The sequence below is a fragment of the Strix uralensis genome, chromosome 8 (genome assembly GCF_047716275.1).
Source record: "Strix uralensis isolate ZFMK-TIS-50842 chromosome 8, bStrUra1, whole genome shotgun sequence".
Lineage (NCBI taxonomy): Eukaryota > Metazoa > Chordata > Aves > Strigiformes > Strigidae > Strix > Strix uralensis.
In genome coordinates this window covers 3,769,072-3,784,324 of record NC_133979.1, presented here as the reverse complement: position 1 = coordinate 3,784,324, position 15,253 = coordinate 3,769,072, and the positions used below count along the sequence as shown (strand labels likewise).

The window sequence follows — 15,253 nt, the reverse complement described above, 5'->3', positions numbered from 1 at the left end:
ACAGAGCCTAGAGGCTCTAACAACCATTGAAGAGATTTACCAGAAACCTCACTTACAAATGTACCAATCAGAGACAATATATTTATTCATTTTTAGACAAGCATCCAATCCACACAAGTGTTTTAGGCTTTCATATTAATGATATTACTAATCCCATGTTTTATAAAGCTCATCTAGCAGATACACAAATGCATAAATTGAACACTTCCTTGGAAAGCATAGTCACTGTCAATATAAGTTATGAGTTAGAAATCCTTACCATATGCTGTGTGATTTGTACAATTCATTGGTTCTTGTGTACTATTGTCTATTTTAGGCTCATCGCACATATATGTTCAGGTAATTGAGGAAAACGTTCTTCATATCAAACACTACAACAGGTTTAACACTAATTTATTCCACCCTCTTTAAACCCTGAGGATTTAAGATGCACCTTGATGTCAGTTCCTACCCATCCCCCCAAAATAGGAACAGCACATTACCATACAGCAAATCTGCTAATCCAATTTAATACACCAATATATCGCATAAGCTCCACGTTTAATTAGTGCTGTAGTCAGCACTACCTTAAGGAACTACAATATTTATCAGTCACAGCCCTGTATTTGAAGGCAACAAGGTAGCACGCCTAATCTAGTCTTCTTCCCTTATTTCAATATCAGAGTACCTTTAAATTGAGGCATTTGGTTGCGAAGATTAAATATACAGTAACGTACAAAATTCAAAGAAAAACTAAAAATGATCATCTGAAATGCCAGGAATTTGGACGGGAAAAAAACTGAGCAGGAACTAATTTCCAGAGGTCTGAACTCCCATGGCCAAGTAAAGCAGGAGATTAAGTTAACTTTTCCAAGATTTGCTTTCCTGACACATTTGATCATCAATAACTGTCAGCGACCATCAACAAACATTTCCTGGGGAAGGCCTGACACGCCTTGGGAGAGTCAGGATCCTCGCAGCTAGAGTCTAACACCTGCGCCCTGCTCCTCTGGACTGTGGAGCAGGACTCAACACCGTGCAAAGCCACCGCGTCTCACTCGAGTGTCCTGCAAAAAATAAGGTGGAGGGCTGGGGGAGAGGGGTCTCTCATCCCATGGGATTTTCTCTTTGAAAATCGGAAAGAGACCCCAAACCCGCACACAGGCACGGTACCACCCCCGAACTGAGCCCAGGCCGCTGCAGACGTGCCCCCTCCCGCTCCTTCTAGCTGAGCCCCCCTCGCGGCTCCTGACCTGAGGACACTCGAGGGACACCCCCGCCCTGTCAGGCGCCTCACACCCCCCACCTCCCCCTTCCCCTCCACCCGAGGCGGCTGGGCAAGCGGCCCCCCCTCAGGCAAACAGGGCCTGGGGCGAGGCGCCGCCGGCCTCTCCGCCCTCCCGGGCCCCATCGCCATAGCAACCGACCCCCCCGCCGCCCCGGCCCCGGCCGCGCTCAGGATATTGCCCCAGCCTCAGCTCGTCGCACTTGAGCGGCGGCTCCGTGCCCGCCGCTCCCTCCACGGCTGCACCCGCGAACCAGAGGAGAAGCAGGATCCCGGCCTCCGCCGCGCCTCTCCGCCTCCCCAGCCCCGCCGGCAGCCGCCCCGGCCGGGCGGCCATGATGGAAACCGCCGCTGCCGTCAGCTGACTCGCCGGCCCCGGCGGCGCCGCGGGGAGGAGCGGCCCCCGCCGCGGGGGGAGGCCGCCCTGCCTGCGGGGAGGGACGGGGCGGGGGCTCTGCGAGTTGTTCGCGGGCTGCTGAGGGGACTGGTTTGGGATTTTTGTTTTGGGATGGGGTTGACCTCAGCAAATATGGCTCCTGAGGCAGCTCATGGTCAGCGCTGAGGGCAGAGCGTGCCCCTACTCAAGATGGCGCTCGTACAGCCCCGGCGGGCTCGTGCCCTGAATAAAGATGGCCGCATCCGCCAGCAACACCTGGCAGGACGGCGCCCACCTGCCCTTACTTAAGATGTCGGCCACGAGGCGCTCCGCCTCGGTTTTGGCCCTTGGGTGGTGTGGGGCCGGCGGGGGGAGGCGTTAAGCGGCCCTCCCGGCGGCGGCAGAGGGGAGCGGCGGCTGCTCTCGAATGTTGGCACTGCGGCGAGGCGAGTCACCCTCAGCAGGAAGCGCCCCAGTGCCTTGAACCGAGCGGCGGGCAAGGGGCGCCGGGAGCGGTGGGCAGGCTAGGCCGGGCCGGGTGAGGGCACATCCCGAGAGGAGAGAGGTGAACCCTCCCTGCTCTTCCAAATACCGAAGCCGTACCTGTGGCCCACCAGGTGAAATCTTGTCTCTGGTGGGTTTTGGTACCTGTGGGTGTTTCTGATGTTGTCTGGAGTTTTCTGGGTGCTTTCAAAATAATTTTTAAAAGTGCAAGAGAGGTTGGTAGGCTGCTCTGTGGCCCGCCGGCACCTGCTGAGCCATGGGTAAACCCTGGCAGCCAGGTGGGCCAGGCGGGCCTTGTGTGTGGTTGCTGTCTCCAGCATATGCACAGCAGTCGGGTTATAGAAATAGTTTGAAATTGTTATTCTCTTTTCACATAAAATTGTGATTGTATTGTTAAAAATGCTTTTTATTTTATTTTTAAAATGAATACTAAATGCCTGAAGCACGCAAGCTTTTATCTTCATCGGTGTTTGCTCTTTGGAAAGTATTTTGTGGTGATCACCAACCTTTTCTTGCTTCCTTGAAGGTTATTTTGTGTTTTTCTAGTGTTTGGTTTTAAGGCATCAGTTTTCATCTGTGAACTGCTGGGGATCCTGAACAGTTTATAGGAGATGGAGAGACCGTTTGGGGTAAACACACCCAGGAGAGGCAGCACTGTTGTTCTAAGCTTAAATCTGCTCTAGAAGCATTTTCTGAAAAACAAGCAAGGACCTAGAAACTGAAAAAGGCTGAAAGCAACTCCAAGTTAGTATTTAAGAGAATGTTGTGGTTGCCCGGCCCTTCTGGAAAGTCTTTTGGTTTTATTGGTCATTATTTTGGTGAATGAATGGTGACTTGTATATGAGTCTGTCAGTACCAATGAAAGGTTTGTCACAGTCCCAGATATTCAAAGAATCTGTAAAAATGCGGATTTAAAAATGTGTGGATGGCTGACAAAGAGCTCAGGCAGTGATGTGAAATATTGCCATCTAACAGCTTTTTGGGAGATTTGTGTAAACTAAATTGGCAGTCTAGAGTTCAGCAGGCAAAGTATGCAAATGGAAATTGATACTCCTTTCAGCAACTGGAAGGGAAAGGCCAAGGCCAGAGTGCACTCCGTAATGAACTCAGCCCTCCAAGATCGAGACTGAGGTGCACTGATGAGAAAAGTGCTTGGCTCTTTTGTCTGCAGTGCATCTCTCGGATGGATAAATACACGACTCGCTGTTCATCACTGTCAAGAAAATTGTCACTTCTCACAAGCGCTACATTAATTAAAATTGAGAGTAAGGACTGGGAAGTTAGGCATTTGCAATCTGAATTTTAAAAAAAGGAGGATGAAATTATATGCTCTTAGCATGTTGCGTGCTCTAGTGCAACTGCTATTGCTTAGTAAAACAAAAACAGGCACTAGAACGAGGGAAAAATCAAAAAAAGTTAAGAGGTAAAATTAATTTCCAAACCTTTTGTAGCCCTTATCCTATGCAACTAGCAGGGCTGTGTAAGATCTGGTGCAAATGAGCTAGTGAAACAGTGTAGCAGAATAAATATTATTTTTTGAGAGTTTCATTCGACTGTTTTATGTGTGCATACATACATATCTTTAAAAAACCTGAAAGCAGACTAACATACAGGTTTTGGAGGTAGAAAGCACTCACAGTTCCCACAATTAACTTCAGCTAAAATGGTGCCCGTTCGGTATTTTGTGACTAGCAGTAGGAAAACTTTGCTTTTATTGCCGTGTCTCTCAGAGAAGCCGCAGGTAACGCGGTGCGTTTGGGAGCGCTGTCGGGAGCGGCGCTGGTTGCGGGGAGTGCTGGGAGAGGCGGTTGTGCATTGTCAGTTTGGAGCTCTGTGGGGAAACGTTACAATCCCTTAACTCCATCCCAGTCCCCGTCTTCCCGTGGCTTTTGCTGTTCCCTTCTGTGGAAGTGGTAGGGGCTGTGCTGCTGAGGCCTCACTTCTGTGGGAATGTGAGCTCAAAACAGCTCAGAACTCATGTCTGGACGCTGATTTACTGCAAAGGAGTGAAAAATAAACTCTTCTGGAATGTCTGCACACACATTTTGCCCTTGCTGGAGAGTTTGGTGGCTGTGTGGACAGGTATCTGTGCCATTTAGGCCTTCGATTTATAAATACACAGGCAGGTCAGGATCATCTGAAAATTGATGTGGCTTTGAAGCTCTGCATTTCACAAAGCAGCTTCCACGAGTCCCTGTGCCCAGACCGAACGTCCTGGCCGTGAGCTTCATCCCTGAGCCTTCAGAAGCAGCAGGGAGAGGCCGGGCCCTGCCCTCTCCTCACCCTCCAGGTCTGTTAAGGCCACTCGTGCCCTTTTCTCCACAACACCTGCGGGCTCGCCCCTGCTCCTCCGTCCCGCCCGGCCGGGGGTGCGGGTTTCCCCGCCTCAGGACGGGGCAATGGTCCCCGGCCCGCCCAAGGGCCACCGACGCTACGTGGCTCCCCGGCCGCCCCCGCCGGAGGGATGCGGCCCGCCCGTTCCCCGGGAGGCGGCTCCCCCCACCGCGCCGCCCCGGCTTCCTGCGCCGCAGGTGAGGCGCGATCGCCGCCCCCCCCCCCCCCCCATCCTCCAGCCCCGCTTCCCGCTTCCGCCCAGGTGAGAGCCGGCGGCCATCGCGCCGCTCCGACCGCCGCCGCGTCCCGCCCGCAGGTACCGAGCGGCGGGTGAGCCCCGCGCCCCTGCCCCGGGGGGAACGCTGCCCGCCGCCCGGCCCTTCGCCCCAGCGCTGAGGGGAGCCCGCCGCTGCCCCCCCTCCCTGCCCGGCTCGGCCCCGGCCCCCCGAGCCTGGCCAGGGCGTGACTTTCGGTAGCCAAGGCGGTGCGGCCGCGGGCGGGGGGGCGGCTCTGGGCCGGCCGGCGTGTCCCTGAGGGGAGACCGCGCTGCCCTCCGCGTCCCCGGGAGCTGGCAGGTGTGGGTGGGGAGGGGGGGATCTCTCCTGGCAGGTAGAGTCAGCTTGTTGTGAGGGCTCTTCTGGGGGAGTTTAATCCCTTCTCCAGACACGGAGGCTCTGCGCTAGCGCTTGGTTTTGGCACAGATCTTCGGGAGAAGCGTTTCCTACCCTCTCCTTGCTGCCTCAGCGCCTGACCCGTGAGGTGAACACCGCCATGGTCAGGATACCAGCCTGTGCTTGCCCAGAGACTCCCACCTCGAAGCCCTTTGGGCTTCACGCACTAGAGGCCTCGGCAGCTCCCTGACACCCCGGTAAAGGCTGGGGAGAGCTGCGTGGCTCCCGATGGCAGGCGAAGGCTCTCTGGGGCACAGGAGTCATCTTAGAGTGGTGTTGGTGTGCAGTTCCCGTGGCTTGGAGAGGCTGTGACACAGCGAGGAGAGGAGGCACTAGGGAACTAATGTGCCGTTCGCAACACTCCCTCAGTGCCTGTCAATTCAGAGATTCTTAACGAAGGAGGTTTTTACTTTATTTAGGGGTGATTAACCGGAAAACAGTTCTTTTGTGCTCCTTGTAAATTTTTGAAGCTTAGAATTCAGCGTGGTTCCAGGTCTAACAACTCTGTTCCCCCATGAAGTCATTTGTTAATCGTGTGCACTGTCCTCACAGTAAGTTTAGGATTTATTGGCTAATTTCAGTAGAATATGACAATACGTAGATCTCGGAAACAAGTTTTCCATGAGCTTTGTGAGAATAGGTTTCTGAGACCATGTTATTGCTCCATAGAGAGTGGCTTTGGCGTGAGCTCACCCTTCTACGAGACATCAGAGAACCCACGCCGGCGCTTCCCCGGAGGCTGAAGTCCGCAGGAATTCAGGTTCTGCTTGTTAAAAGTTAGCATGCCTTGAGAGTGAGTAAGGCTCCTCTAGATCTGCATGGGGACTGGTAATCACCAGCGTTGTGTCTTTTTTTTTAAATTTTTCCCTTATCTTGTGGTCACTAATCATATGTAACAACAGGACATGCTCAGTTTGCCCATGGAGTAGTATTTTATATTTAACAATATTTAGCTTTGACCTGCTTTACCCTGGAGATGTGTGGTGTGTTTGTGTTTAGGTACTCACAGCACTGTTTGGTTGTTTCTTTCCTTCAAATGCCTGGAGCAGTCAGCACGTGCTCTACAGCACTTTTTATAAATACTGCAGCATTACACAGAACAGCAGGTTTTGGTGGTTTCATCTGAAAGGTGTGTGCATGCTAAGCTTGGTTGGACTGTGTTCTTCTGTGCATTACCAGGATGGAAAACTGAGCATAATGTAGGACAGCAAAATAGGTGTTAGAATAGTGTTGTTTTTTCACAGTACATAGTCGCTTGATGGTGTGTAAATGATACAATTTTTAATATCTGAAGTTACAAGTGATGCTGTGTTAGGACAATTTAAGAGTAAGATCATACCAATGTGCTGTTTTCCCTTTATTTTGCCTTTATCAAATTTTAAACTCTTTGGGCTGAAATTTTCCACGTCAGAGATCTCTCTGGTGAAGAAGATGATGTGCACTGTATCAGTCACTCCTCGTAACAGGGCCAGGAAAAATTACAACTGCATTAGTGCAGAAAGGTGACTTTGGATTGGGATATACCCTTGGCCATTCCCGTGGCAGGCTGCTCAGATTGGCCATGTTAGAAGCCTTTGGAAAATAGCAGCAGTTCGCACTTGTGCATTCAGGACTCGTGGCATTAAATGTCGCGAAAGGGACAATTAATGCCCAAAAGCTGAGGGGGAGAGCCTCCCAAGAGGCAGGACCTTCCCTGCAGGCACATCTCCTGGAGGGACACAAGTTGTTGGAGGCCAAGTAGAAGGACGCGGAGCAGAAGCGCGTGTAGTTGTTAGGTGGGTGGGAGAAATGGGCAGAAGAATCTCTGCTGGCTAAACCATGTCCTCCTCCAGACCCCAGCAGAAAACCCCTTATTTCAGTCTTTCAGCAGCCCTCTGCGGAGGGCAGGTGTTTGTCAAGGCCACTGCCAGGGGTGTCATGTTCCCCCCTGGCTCTGGGACGTGCCGGGGTTGAACACCCCGTGTCTCCATGCAAGTGGCAGGCGTCTGGCAAGGGGGTGATGGCAATGGAAGACTTAAACCCTTCAGCTCTTCTGATGACCTCTGCTGGCATCAGCATGGGGGAATTCCTTTTTTCTCAGTCTGCTTTTGAAGAAGATCCAAGTCTTAGGATTTCATACAAAACCTTATGAAACTTTCCCGCTCCCTATGATGCGTTGAGTTCAGTTCTCAAAAGTGAAGACAGTAAAAAACCAGATGCACGCTGTGCTGGAGTGTGGTTTTTTTTCTGGTGTTAGAAGACACTAAACTTCCTGAAATTCATTATTTTCTCAATGATTTTACAGTTATGTTGGGAGCTGTGACATAAATTTTGAACTGAGGTTTGCAGTTTTGTCTACCAATAAGATAAATAAGTGGCTGTAGAAATCAGAGAAGGGAGCTAAGGAAGTTGAATGCAGAGTGGGGGAACTGATCTTAACAAGACAAACCGAAGTGTTTTAGATCGTACTTTGAAATTATCACCTAGGAATGGATTTCCTGATTTAGCAACTGTCTGTTGACACCTTGCTTGGACTTAGCATCAGTGTTTGGAAATCATTGAAGGATAAGCTGTTTGGATCCCCAAACATAAACAGCTCAATAGTGTATGGAGTTGTGAGTTCCTCTGGTGCCCAAAAGTCAGGCTTAGAGACCTGTCCTCAGTTATACGTTACTTGAAAACTTGAAATTAGTTTGTATTTTCAGGGATCCCCTCACATCAGAAGGAGCTGTTTACATTAAAATATAACACACTTTTTTTTTTTCCCCCACTCTCTTTTTATGAAAGAAAGGAGAACAAAGAAATACTGAGGGTGGTTTTAACATACTGCACACACACACACCAAAAAAAAAAAAAATCATTAAAAACCACTGCAAGCTGGCTGGAGGCCAGCTTTGATCACGAGGAATCCGAAAGTGCTGTGTAAACTTGAACTGTTATACGAACTGTACCTGAGGTCCACTTTGGCGTCCACCAGCACAGAGTGGTCTGCACTGGCTCTTAGCAACGCTTTGGAGCAGCTCAACCAGGAAGCTGAAACTTTCTTTAATCTTCCCCCCGTCCCCCTTTGCACCTCCTTCTCCAGGGGACTTCTGCCTAGATGGAGCCCAGATCTCTTACCTACATTTTTCTGCTTAAATTTTTCTTTCTTGGATCTGTACCCATCGACATAATTGCTATTGTTACACACGCTGTAATGGAAAAAAGATTAATCTTGGAGACTGTCAGCGCGGCACTTTGAGGCTGTTTTTGAATGACGCAGGCTGTTTCTCATGGTGCAGTTTGCCAGTGCAGCTGAGCTGCTGCACCCGCTAGCTGCTGCAAGGTGTGGTCCCGCTTCCCCGGCACTTCTCGGCCCCCTCCTGCGTGCCAGCGCTGGCAGTTGAGAGCTAACTGGGCAGAAAGCTCACCCTACCAAAATGTGAAGGTTTTTTCTGCGTGTTTAGCTCCTTGTTCCAGCTCACTATGGGATCAGATGAATGAGTGCAAGCGCAGATGGGAAGGGAAGAACAAAATGCATGAAAGAGGGCTGGAGAGCTGGACCAGCCTCTTGGCTTCAGCTATTAGATGGGCATGGCGCTGTCAAGTCGTCATTATTTCCTGCCATGCTGGATTTCTTTTCTGGGTTTAATCTTTTCTTCACCCTACTGCTGGTTTAAAGGTGTTTCAAGCCACTTTTCCTCATAGGAGTTACTTTGCATCCCTTTCTGATGGTTTGCTTGCTTTAGTTTTTTTTTTTTTTCTCTTTTAACTGCTGATGTAAGGTAGAAAAAACAGAGGAGGGAAGTGAATGGAGGGAAGTTAAATTGGGAAGAAAGAACAAATTTCCATATTCTTTGTTCTGTTTTGTTAAGATTCATGCAGTATTTTTAGTCAAGGAGATTAAGTTTTGTCTTTTTGGTTTAGATGAAGACTCAGGAGTGTATAAGGAAATAGTATTTTCATTTGTTCTTCAGAATCAGATCTCAGCACAGAATCAAAGGCTGCTGTGCTCTTAGAAGTGTTTTATTTCGAATGGAAAAGAAAACAAAGCTGCAGCACTTACAGAAGTTCAGATGCATTCCTGAAAATCTTTCAGGGGTTGTATTGGTCTGCTGCTTCAACTCTTGCTACGAGTTTGATTTAAAATGACCTCCTAAATCTGTTAATAGTCTTGCAAAGCGACTCATTTTGCTTGGCCCTGGGTGGAAACCACGCAAACCCACCAAGTTCTGCAGGAATTCCTCCAGGAGCCAAAGCTGCTCAGGTACTGTAAAGGCTACATAAATCTGAAATTGTGGTTTGTGACACGCCGCCACTTGTTTTTTTCATTAGTAAATCAACTTAATCTGACTCTTCAGGAGAAGAGAAGCTATTGAACTGCATAATTAATATTTTGTTAAATATAACAGTGTCCTCCCAGCACTCAAGATGTTTTCAGTGTGAGCACAGACAGTGTCAGAGACAGAGCTGAAAGGATCAGAGGTCCTGCTGGGAGAGAGCCCCTGGGATGCGCTTACCCTGGTATTACATTCAGATGCATATGACCCTTTCTGCTCTCAAATTGCAAGATTTGAAAAGTAAATACAGAGGGTTTTTTAGTATATGTATGGTTATTTTTGTTCAAAAATAATTCCAAATAAATTATTCTGAAATTTACACAGTTATATACTGGGTAGAGTTAAAATTATGTAAATTGTGCTATTAAATGGCTGACTTCTTTCAGAGGAGCTTGTACTAAGTGAAGAAATCTTGTTTCTCGTGTATATTTTGGTATAACTGCCTTGATAGATTTCAGAATGACAGACTCCACATCAACGTAATAACATGCAAGTAAGGGTACAAATTTATCATCGCTGCTAATTGCAAGTCTGTTGTTTTTATACTGCCATCTAGGCCTCAGCCCCAGTTGGAGACCTGTTCTGTTTGTCGCTGTAGAGAGCGTGATAAGAGATATTCTGCTCATTAAAAGCTGTCACATATATAGAAAAGAGAAAGGCAAACTCACGTAGGAGAAGAGAACAGGCTTTCACCTATTCAGACCGGGGCTGTGATTAGAACTGTCCTCCCTTAGGAATGTGTTGGAATAGGGTTTGATTTGGCCAATTTTGGGCCTTAATGCTATGCTGTCTCGCAAGTGGAGGGAACTTCATTATTCTGTAGGGAGGTGCAAGGTTTCACCTATATTGCCATGCAGCAGGGCTGAGCTACCGTGATAAGAGTATTGTCTACAAATAATTGGGTGGAAAGTATCTTCTAAATATTTTAAAATCTAAAGATTTTAACGATGTATATTTGAAAAGATCACAACTTTAATGCCCATATTCAAAATACTTCGGGTGAACATAACTGTGTCTCAGTTTTCTTGGCCAATGTTTGTCTTTGTAACCTGCATTTTTACTGATACTTGAAAGAGTTGTTCATATTCCTTCCTCTGTGTGAAAGGAAAAGCTGAGACTGCAGTGCAACTAGCTATATTGAGAGCTTGATTGAATACTTGAGGTAAACAACAGGGGGTAGTAGTATTTTTTTTTATTAAATTTGATATAGTTAGCTTGGTATTTTATTATTGCATTTATTGACCGTGTATCTGTTAGCATTCTGCTCGGATATATAATTTATTAATTTGATTTTAATTTTTTTTAAACCTCATCTAGGTTATTCTGAGTAATTCCAAAAATAGCCTTCAACATGCCTGAAAATCCTGCTGCAGGTATGTAGCCTGAAAGTGATTACTTTTGTTAAGCAGTGAGAAATGAAGCTCCATTCCTAACATGTACTACTTTGTGGTGCAGATAAGCAGCAGGTGCTGCAGATCCTTGATCGTCTGCAAGCAAAACTGCGTGAGAAAAGAGATTCCCAACATAATGAAAACCTGACTGTTTTACGTAACACACTCAGGAGCCCTTTGTTTAACCAGATACTGACTCTCCAGCAATCCATCAAGCAACTGAAGGAACAAGTGAGTGTAAAATTACAGTTGTTGGTGTGACAATAACTATGGTGAACTTGGAACATAAACCAGGGTATGTAGGTGTGCGGTAATGAAGGCACTTTCATTAATAAGCTGTAACTTGGTGTGAGCAAAAGATGGGCTGCTTTTTTTTTTTTGATCAAGCTAGTATCTACTGAGTCACTACTGAAATGAGAAGCGGTATTGCAACAAACAGGTCATGGGGCAACGTGCTTTGAAAGGGATGCAGAAGAGGCAGGCATTGAGAATAACATCAGTTGGGGAAAAAGCATCTGCAAAGACATCGGCTGTAGTACTTTGAGTTCTGAACACAGTTGGAACTGGGATCCTTTGTTTTTAAGGGAAGCTAAATACTGTTGATCAGCTAACTGGCAGCATCTTCTCTCCATAAAAGACATCACCACTTAGTTCCTGCTGCTTGTACAGGGATGGTTAACCTGCTTTGGGAAATAAAATCTAGAAAACCGCTCCTGAAGATTTGCCAAGCTCTGATGCAGACGTACTCAAGCTAGCTTTAAAATGACTTGGCTCCAGCAGTGGAAGGAACTTGTGTGGATTGGTTTATAAGGCCAGCTGACGCTTGGATTTTGCAGACACGGGCATCAACGCTGCGTCCACATGAAAACAGGTCTCACTGTGCAGTTACCAGAGTCAGACACGTAGATTTAAAACCAGGACTGAACTTGGCATACCCGAAGCAGCAGTGATCCCCATCTCTGCTGTTACTGCACCTCCCCAGCTGCAGATATAGTGGGGGTGGTGGGGGGGGGGTGGTGGGGGTGTTTCAGGGGGACAAGGCCACCTTGCTGTCATTGCATGTTCCTGCCTGGGTGCCATGGTAGTGGTTGTGCCATTCATTCTCCCTTCTTCCCATGTTCACATAGGTGCTGCATCTGTTCCTTCTGTCCAAAGCTTGGATGCACGTCTGCAAGTTATTAAAAATGTATGAAAATGCAAATATATCCAAGATCATACTTTGTGACTGTGGCATAATGGATTTTATATTCAGAATGTTCAGAATTATTGTATCTAGAAAACTTAGGTTTTCTTGAAATTCTTTTTAAGCATGTCTCCCATGAGCAGTTTTGTTCAGGATGGGATTTTTCAGTTGACTATGTTGCACTGGGAATATTTCTGCATTTCTTCGTTATCTGTCAGGACTGGAAATTGAACTTCAATTTCTAGCAGTGATGGTGTGTTCAGTAGTACTTAGTTTGTACCCTAGGCTCTCTCTGGGGAGGAAATAATACAGACCAGGCCTTTGGCTCCTGAGTGACTAAATAACTCTTAAAAAATTTGGATTCTTGTGCCAAAATTGTCTAGGTTTGCCTGACAGTTGCAACAGTGCTTGAGTGCCTCTTTAATGTTTGGTGCTTTTTGCATGTGCTGTGTCTGGAATATCAGGGTGACAAGAGGATAATGAGCACAGGTAAGGAAGAAGCGTGAAAGAAATGGAGAAAATGAGTGGAGCAGAAACAGCTGAAACATTCAGGGAACTTCCCTTCCGAAAAACAGTTTAAACTTAATATGGTAGTTTGGTTATAGCTTATATATTAACATTGCCTAATTCATACAGGTGAGTATATTTGTGTGAATAAGCATATATGAACATGTGTACGCTTGCTTCTTTGGCAGTCTTCACACAAAATGATCTATGTGGAAACCTCTTATTTTGTTTTTAATAGTGTTTCTACACCTTTGTTCATTTTCAACAGCTCAATTATATGCCTTCTGACCGTTCGGTAGATTTTGATTTTACCAAGAGAGGGTTACTAGTGTTTGCTGACAAATCAGTTGCTGCTGGGAGCATGTATACACCTTGCAGTTCACCTGAACCCAAAGCAGCTACTTTCACTCCAAACCTGGGAGTTAATGAATTTAACACAATCATCCAACAGATGGCAAAGGTAAGGCTCTCAGGTTTAGTGAACCAAACTTACTTTCCTTTAATGTCAGACTTTTTCTTGCAGGCTTTTGGAGTACATTTTCAAACATGCTCTTTTGTTGTGTAGCTGGCAGTGTGGTGCCTCCTAGCCAGTAAGAGAGAAGAAGTGCTGAGGATAACTTTTCCCTGTGAAAGATAATGTCAGCAATGGAAAGTGATTTGGTGGTTGGTTGGTTTGTTTGTTTTCTTTCTTCGCCAATTTTTTTGTCTTACTTTCTACCAAACACACCAATATAGAAAAGAAATTTCAGTTGCCAGAAAACGTTTTTGGTATTTGATGACACTTAATTGAAAGTGGACATTTTCCACAGAAACTTGTTTTGATGGAGAGACTTGTTTCATCAAGTACATTTTAAATTGGAGATGTACCAACTTTGTTAATATATGAACAGTGCAAATGATTAAAAGAACTGGCATGTAGTATTTTATTTAACTCTTCATTTAGTGTGTCTTAACTTTGCCAGACAGATGCTGATTTCATTAACATGGGATGTGGCATGTACCAGGTGCTTATGGAAGTTGTACAGGTGCAGACATCCACCCATGTGGGATTGGCATTTATACCACAAATGTATTGTTCTGTGTTACTTTGAACCATTAATTTAATTGGTTAGTCATGCCTTTCTATATTAAGTAACTGTTGCTAATTGACTACTTTAATGTAGCTGTAATATTTTGAGCATAACTCTTCTCATTAGTGTGTCATTAACTCATCAGATAAAAAATTTAGCAGTAAAGACTGCACATTATTTTGGATAAAACAGCTGGGATAGCAGTGCATTCTCTAAGTAATATTTCCCAGTAAACAACCCCAGAAATCTTGTATTAGAACTGAAAAGCAGGCAGTCGCAAAAGCAAACTTATTTTAGTGTTAAGTGTGAAGTTGCAGGGAGGGGAAGGAAATTAATTTCTTTATTTAAAAGCTGCAATCTTTTGAACACACACCTAAAAATCAGCATTAAAAGCAAGGGGAGCCAAAAGACAAGTAATTCAGTTTAGCTATGCAGCATTTCCAGAAATCCCAAACATATTGCTCTAGACAGCACTTCGTTCATAGTTTTCATCCAGTTTGGAATTCATCTCATAATGTGAATGAAGTGTGAAAGCAGCTCTTAAATTCCCTGAGGTTTCAGAACCTCAGAGTGCTTGCATATCCAATACTTTGCTATATTAAAAATAATAAATGGAGGAGCTTTTATAGAAATAACATATTCGGTATTTTGCCTTTGTTTAGTCTTAGGAGGAGAATAATTCTCCCGGTGTTCATAAATTTTAAACTAGCTCATTCTATTGCAGTAAAAATTAGTAAATCAATTTTTTCTGTTTTATTAGGGGAGACAAATAGAATCAATAAAGATTGAAAAGCCTTCTGTTGGAGGTCTTGGATTTAGTGTGGTTGCCCTTAAAAATCACAGCTTGGGAGAAGTTGGTATCTTTGTCAAGGAAGTCCAGCCAGGAGGCATAGCTGACAGGTGAGATCTTTATAATTGTATTGGAAAATTGCAGTATTTCCGCGAAGGGAAAAGTCACGACTTTCACATTGAAAACTCTATCAAACTAACAAGTTTGTGTGGGTTATCTGGTGGAATATTTTGTTGGTGGTATCTCGAATTCTGGCTTTTCAACCAAACGGACTCATGTTTTGAGGATCAGGTTTTCAGATGAGTTTTAAATATCCTAGTCATTCATAAATGGAATTTCCAGAAATCATGACTCATTTAAGAGAATCTTCAGTACTGATTAAAAAACAAAAGAAAACTCAGAAGAGAATACAAGAAATTAGCCTCTGTTTGAATTTTTATGCATTGTGTCCCTGAAAGATTCTTTTTTTCCCCTTGTTTCTTTATTTATGTGCCTGTGACAATGCCCTATTTATAGTTGGTTTTACTGTTTGTTTCCTGTGGAAATTTAGATCCAGTCCTCCCGACAGATCCCTGCACAGATGTCATCATAGAATCAAGGCTTCAGGCAGTTTCATCCCGTATTGTCTGTGGGTTTTCACCCAACAACAAAAGACAGAGCAATCCTTTAAAAATAAAATGTGATTGTAAAACCACAAGAGTTGGCATGAGACAAATGCAGTGCTTGGAATTATGCTTCAAGAAAATGTGTCTAGATTTCAAGTCACTGGTGTCACTTTTTAAATAACACATGTCAGGAAGTGCCAACACAGGATGACAAAAAGAGTGGGGAGAGGTTGGAATGATAATGGCTATGGGCCCACAGA

At 45.5% G+C, this 15,253-nt stretch overlaps 2 protein-coding genes across 13 annotated transcripts in view; one reads left to right on the top strand and one right to left on the bottom strand.

Moving 5' to 3' along the window:
• TM2D1 (TM2 domain containing 1) overlaps window positions 1-1,843 on the bottom strand; it is a 28,565-nt gene extending 26,722 nt beyond the window's left edge. For 3 of the 10 annotated variants that reach the window (XR_012629807.1, XR_012629808.1, XM_074875881.1), the window contains exons 1-2: window positions 1,444-1,815; window positions 260-333 (exon numbers count right to left, since the gene is read on the bottom strand). Coding sequence is in view for 5 of the 10 variants with exons in the window: in XM_074875881.1 (XP_074731982.1) it covers window positions 260-333; window positions 1,444-1,601 (232 nt within the window). In the remaining 5 variants the exon portion in view is untranslated. Of the gene's footprint in view, window positions 1-259; window positions 1,047-1,443 lie in introns of all 10 variants that reach the window. The other 7 variants (XR_012629810.1, XR_012629811.1, XR_012629809.1 and 4 more) reach the window with 6 other exon arrangements.
• A 127-nt stretch (window positions 1,844-1,970) lies between these two features.
• The window catches only part of PATJ (PATJ crumbs cell polarity complex component), a 160,522-nt gene continuing 147,239 nt past the window's right edge, over window positions 1,971-15,253 (top strand). The window contains exons 1-5 of one of the 3 annotated variants that reach the window (XM_074875879.1): window positions 1,971-2,178; window positions 10,765-10,820; window positions 10,903-11,069; window positions 12,797-12,988; window positions 14,359-14,498. In XM_074875879.1, the coding sequence (XP_074731980.1) occupies window positions 10,799-10,820; window positions 10,903-11,069; window positions 12,797-12,988; window positions 14,359-14,498 (521 nt within the window). In that variant the 5' untranslated portion in view covers window positions 1,971-2,178; window positions 10,765-10,798. Of the gene's footprint in view, window positions 2,275-5,849; window positions 5,910-10,764; window positions 10,821-10,902; window positions 11,070-12,796; window positions 12,989-14,358; window positions 14,499-15,253 lie in introns of those variants that run through there. The other 2 variants (XM_074875878.1, XM_074875880.1) reach the window with 2 other exon arrangements.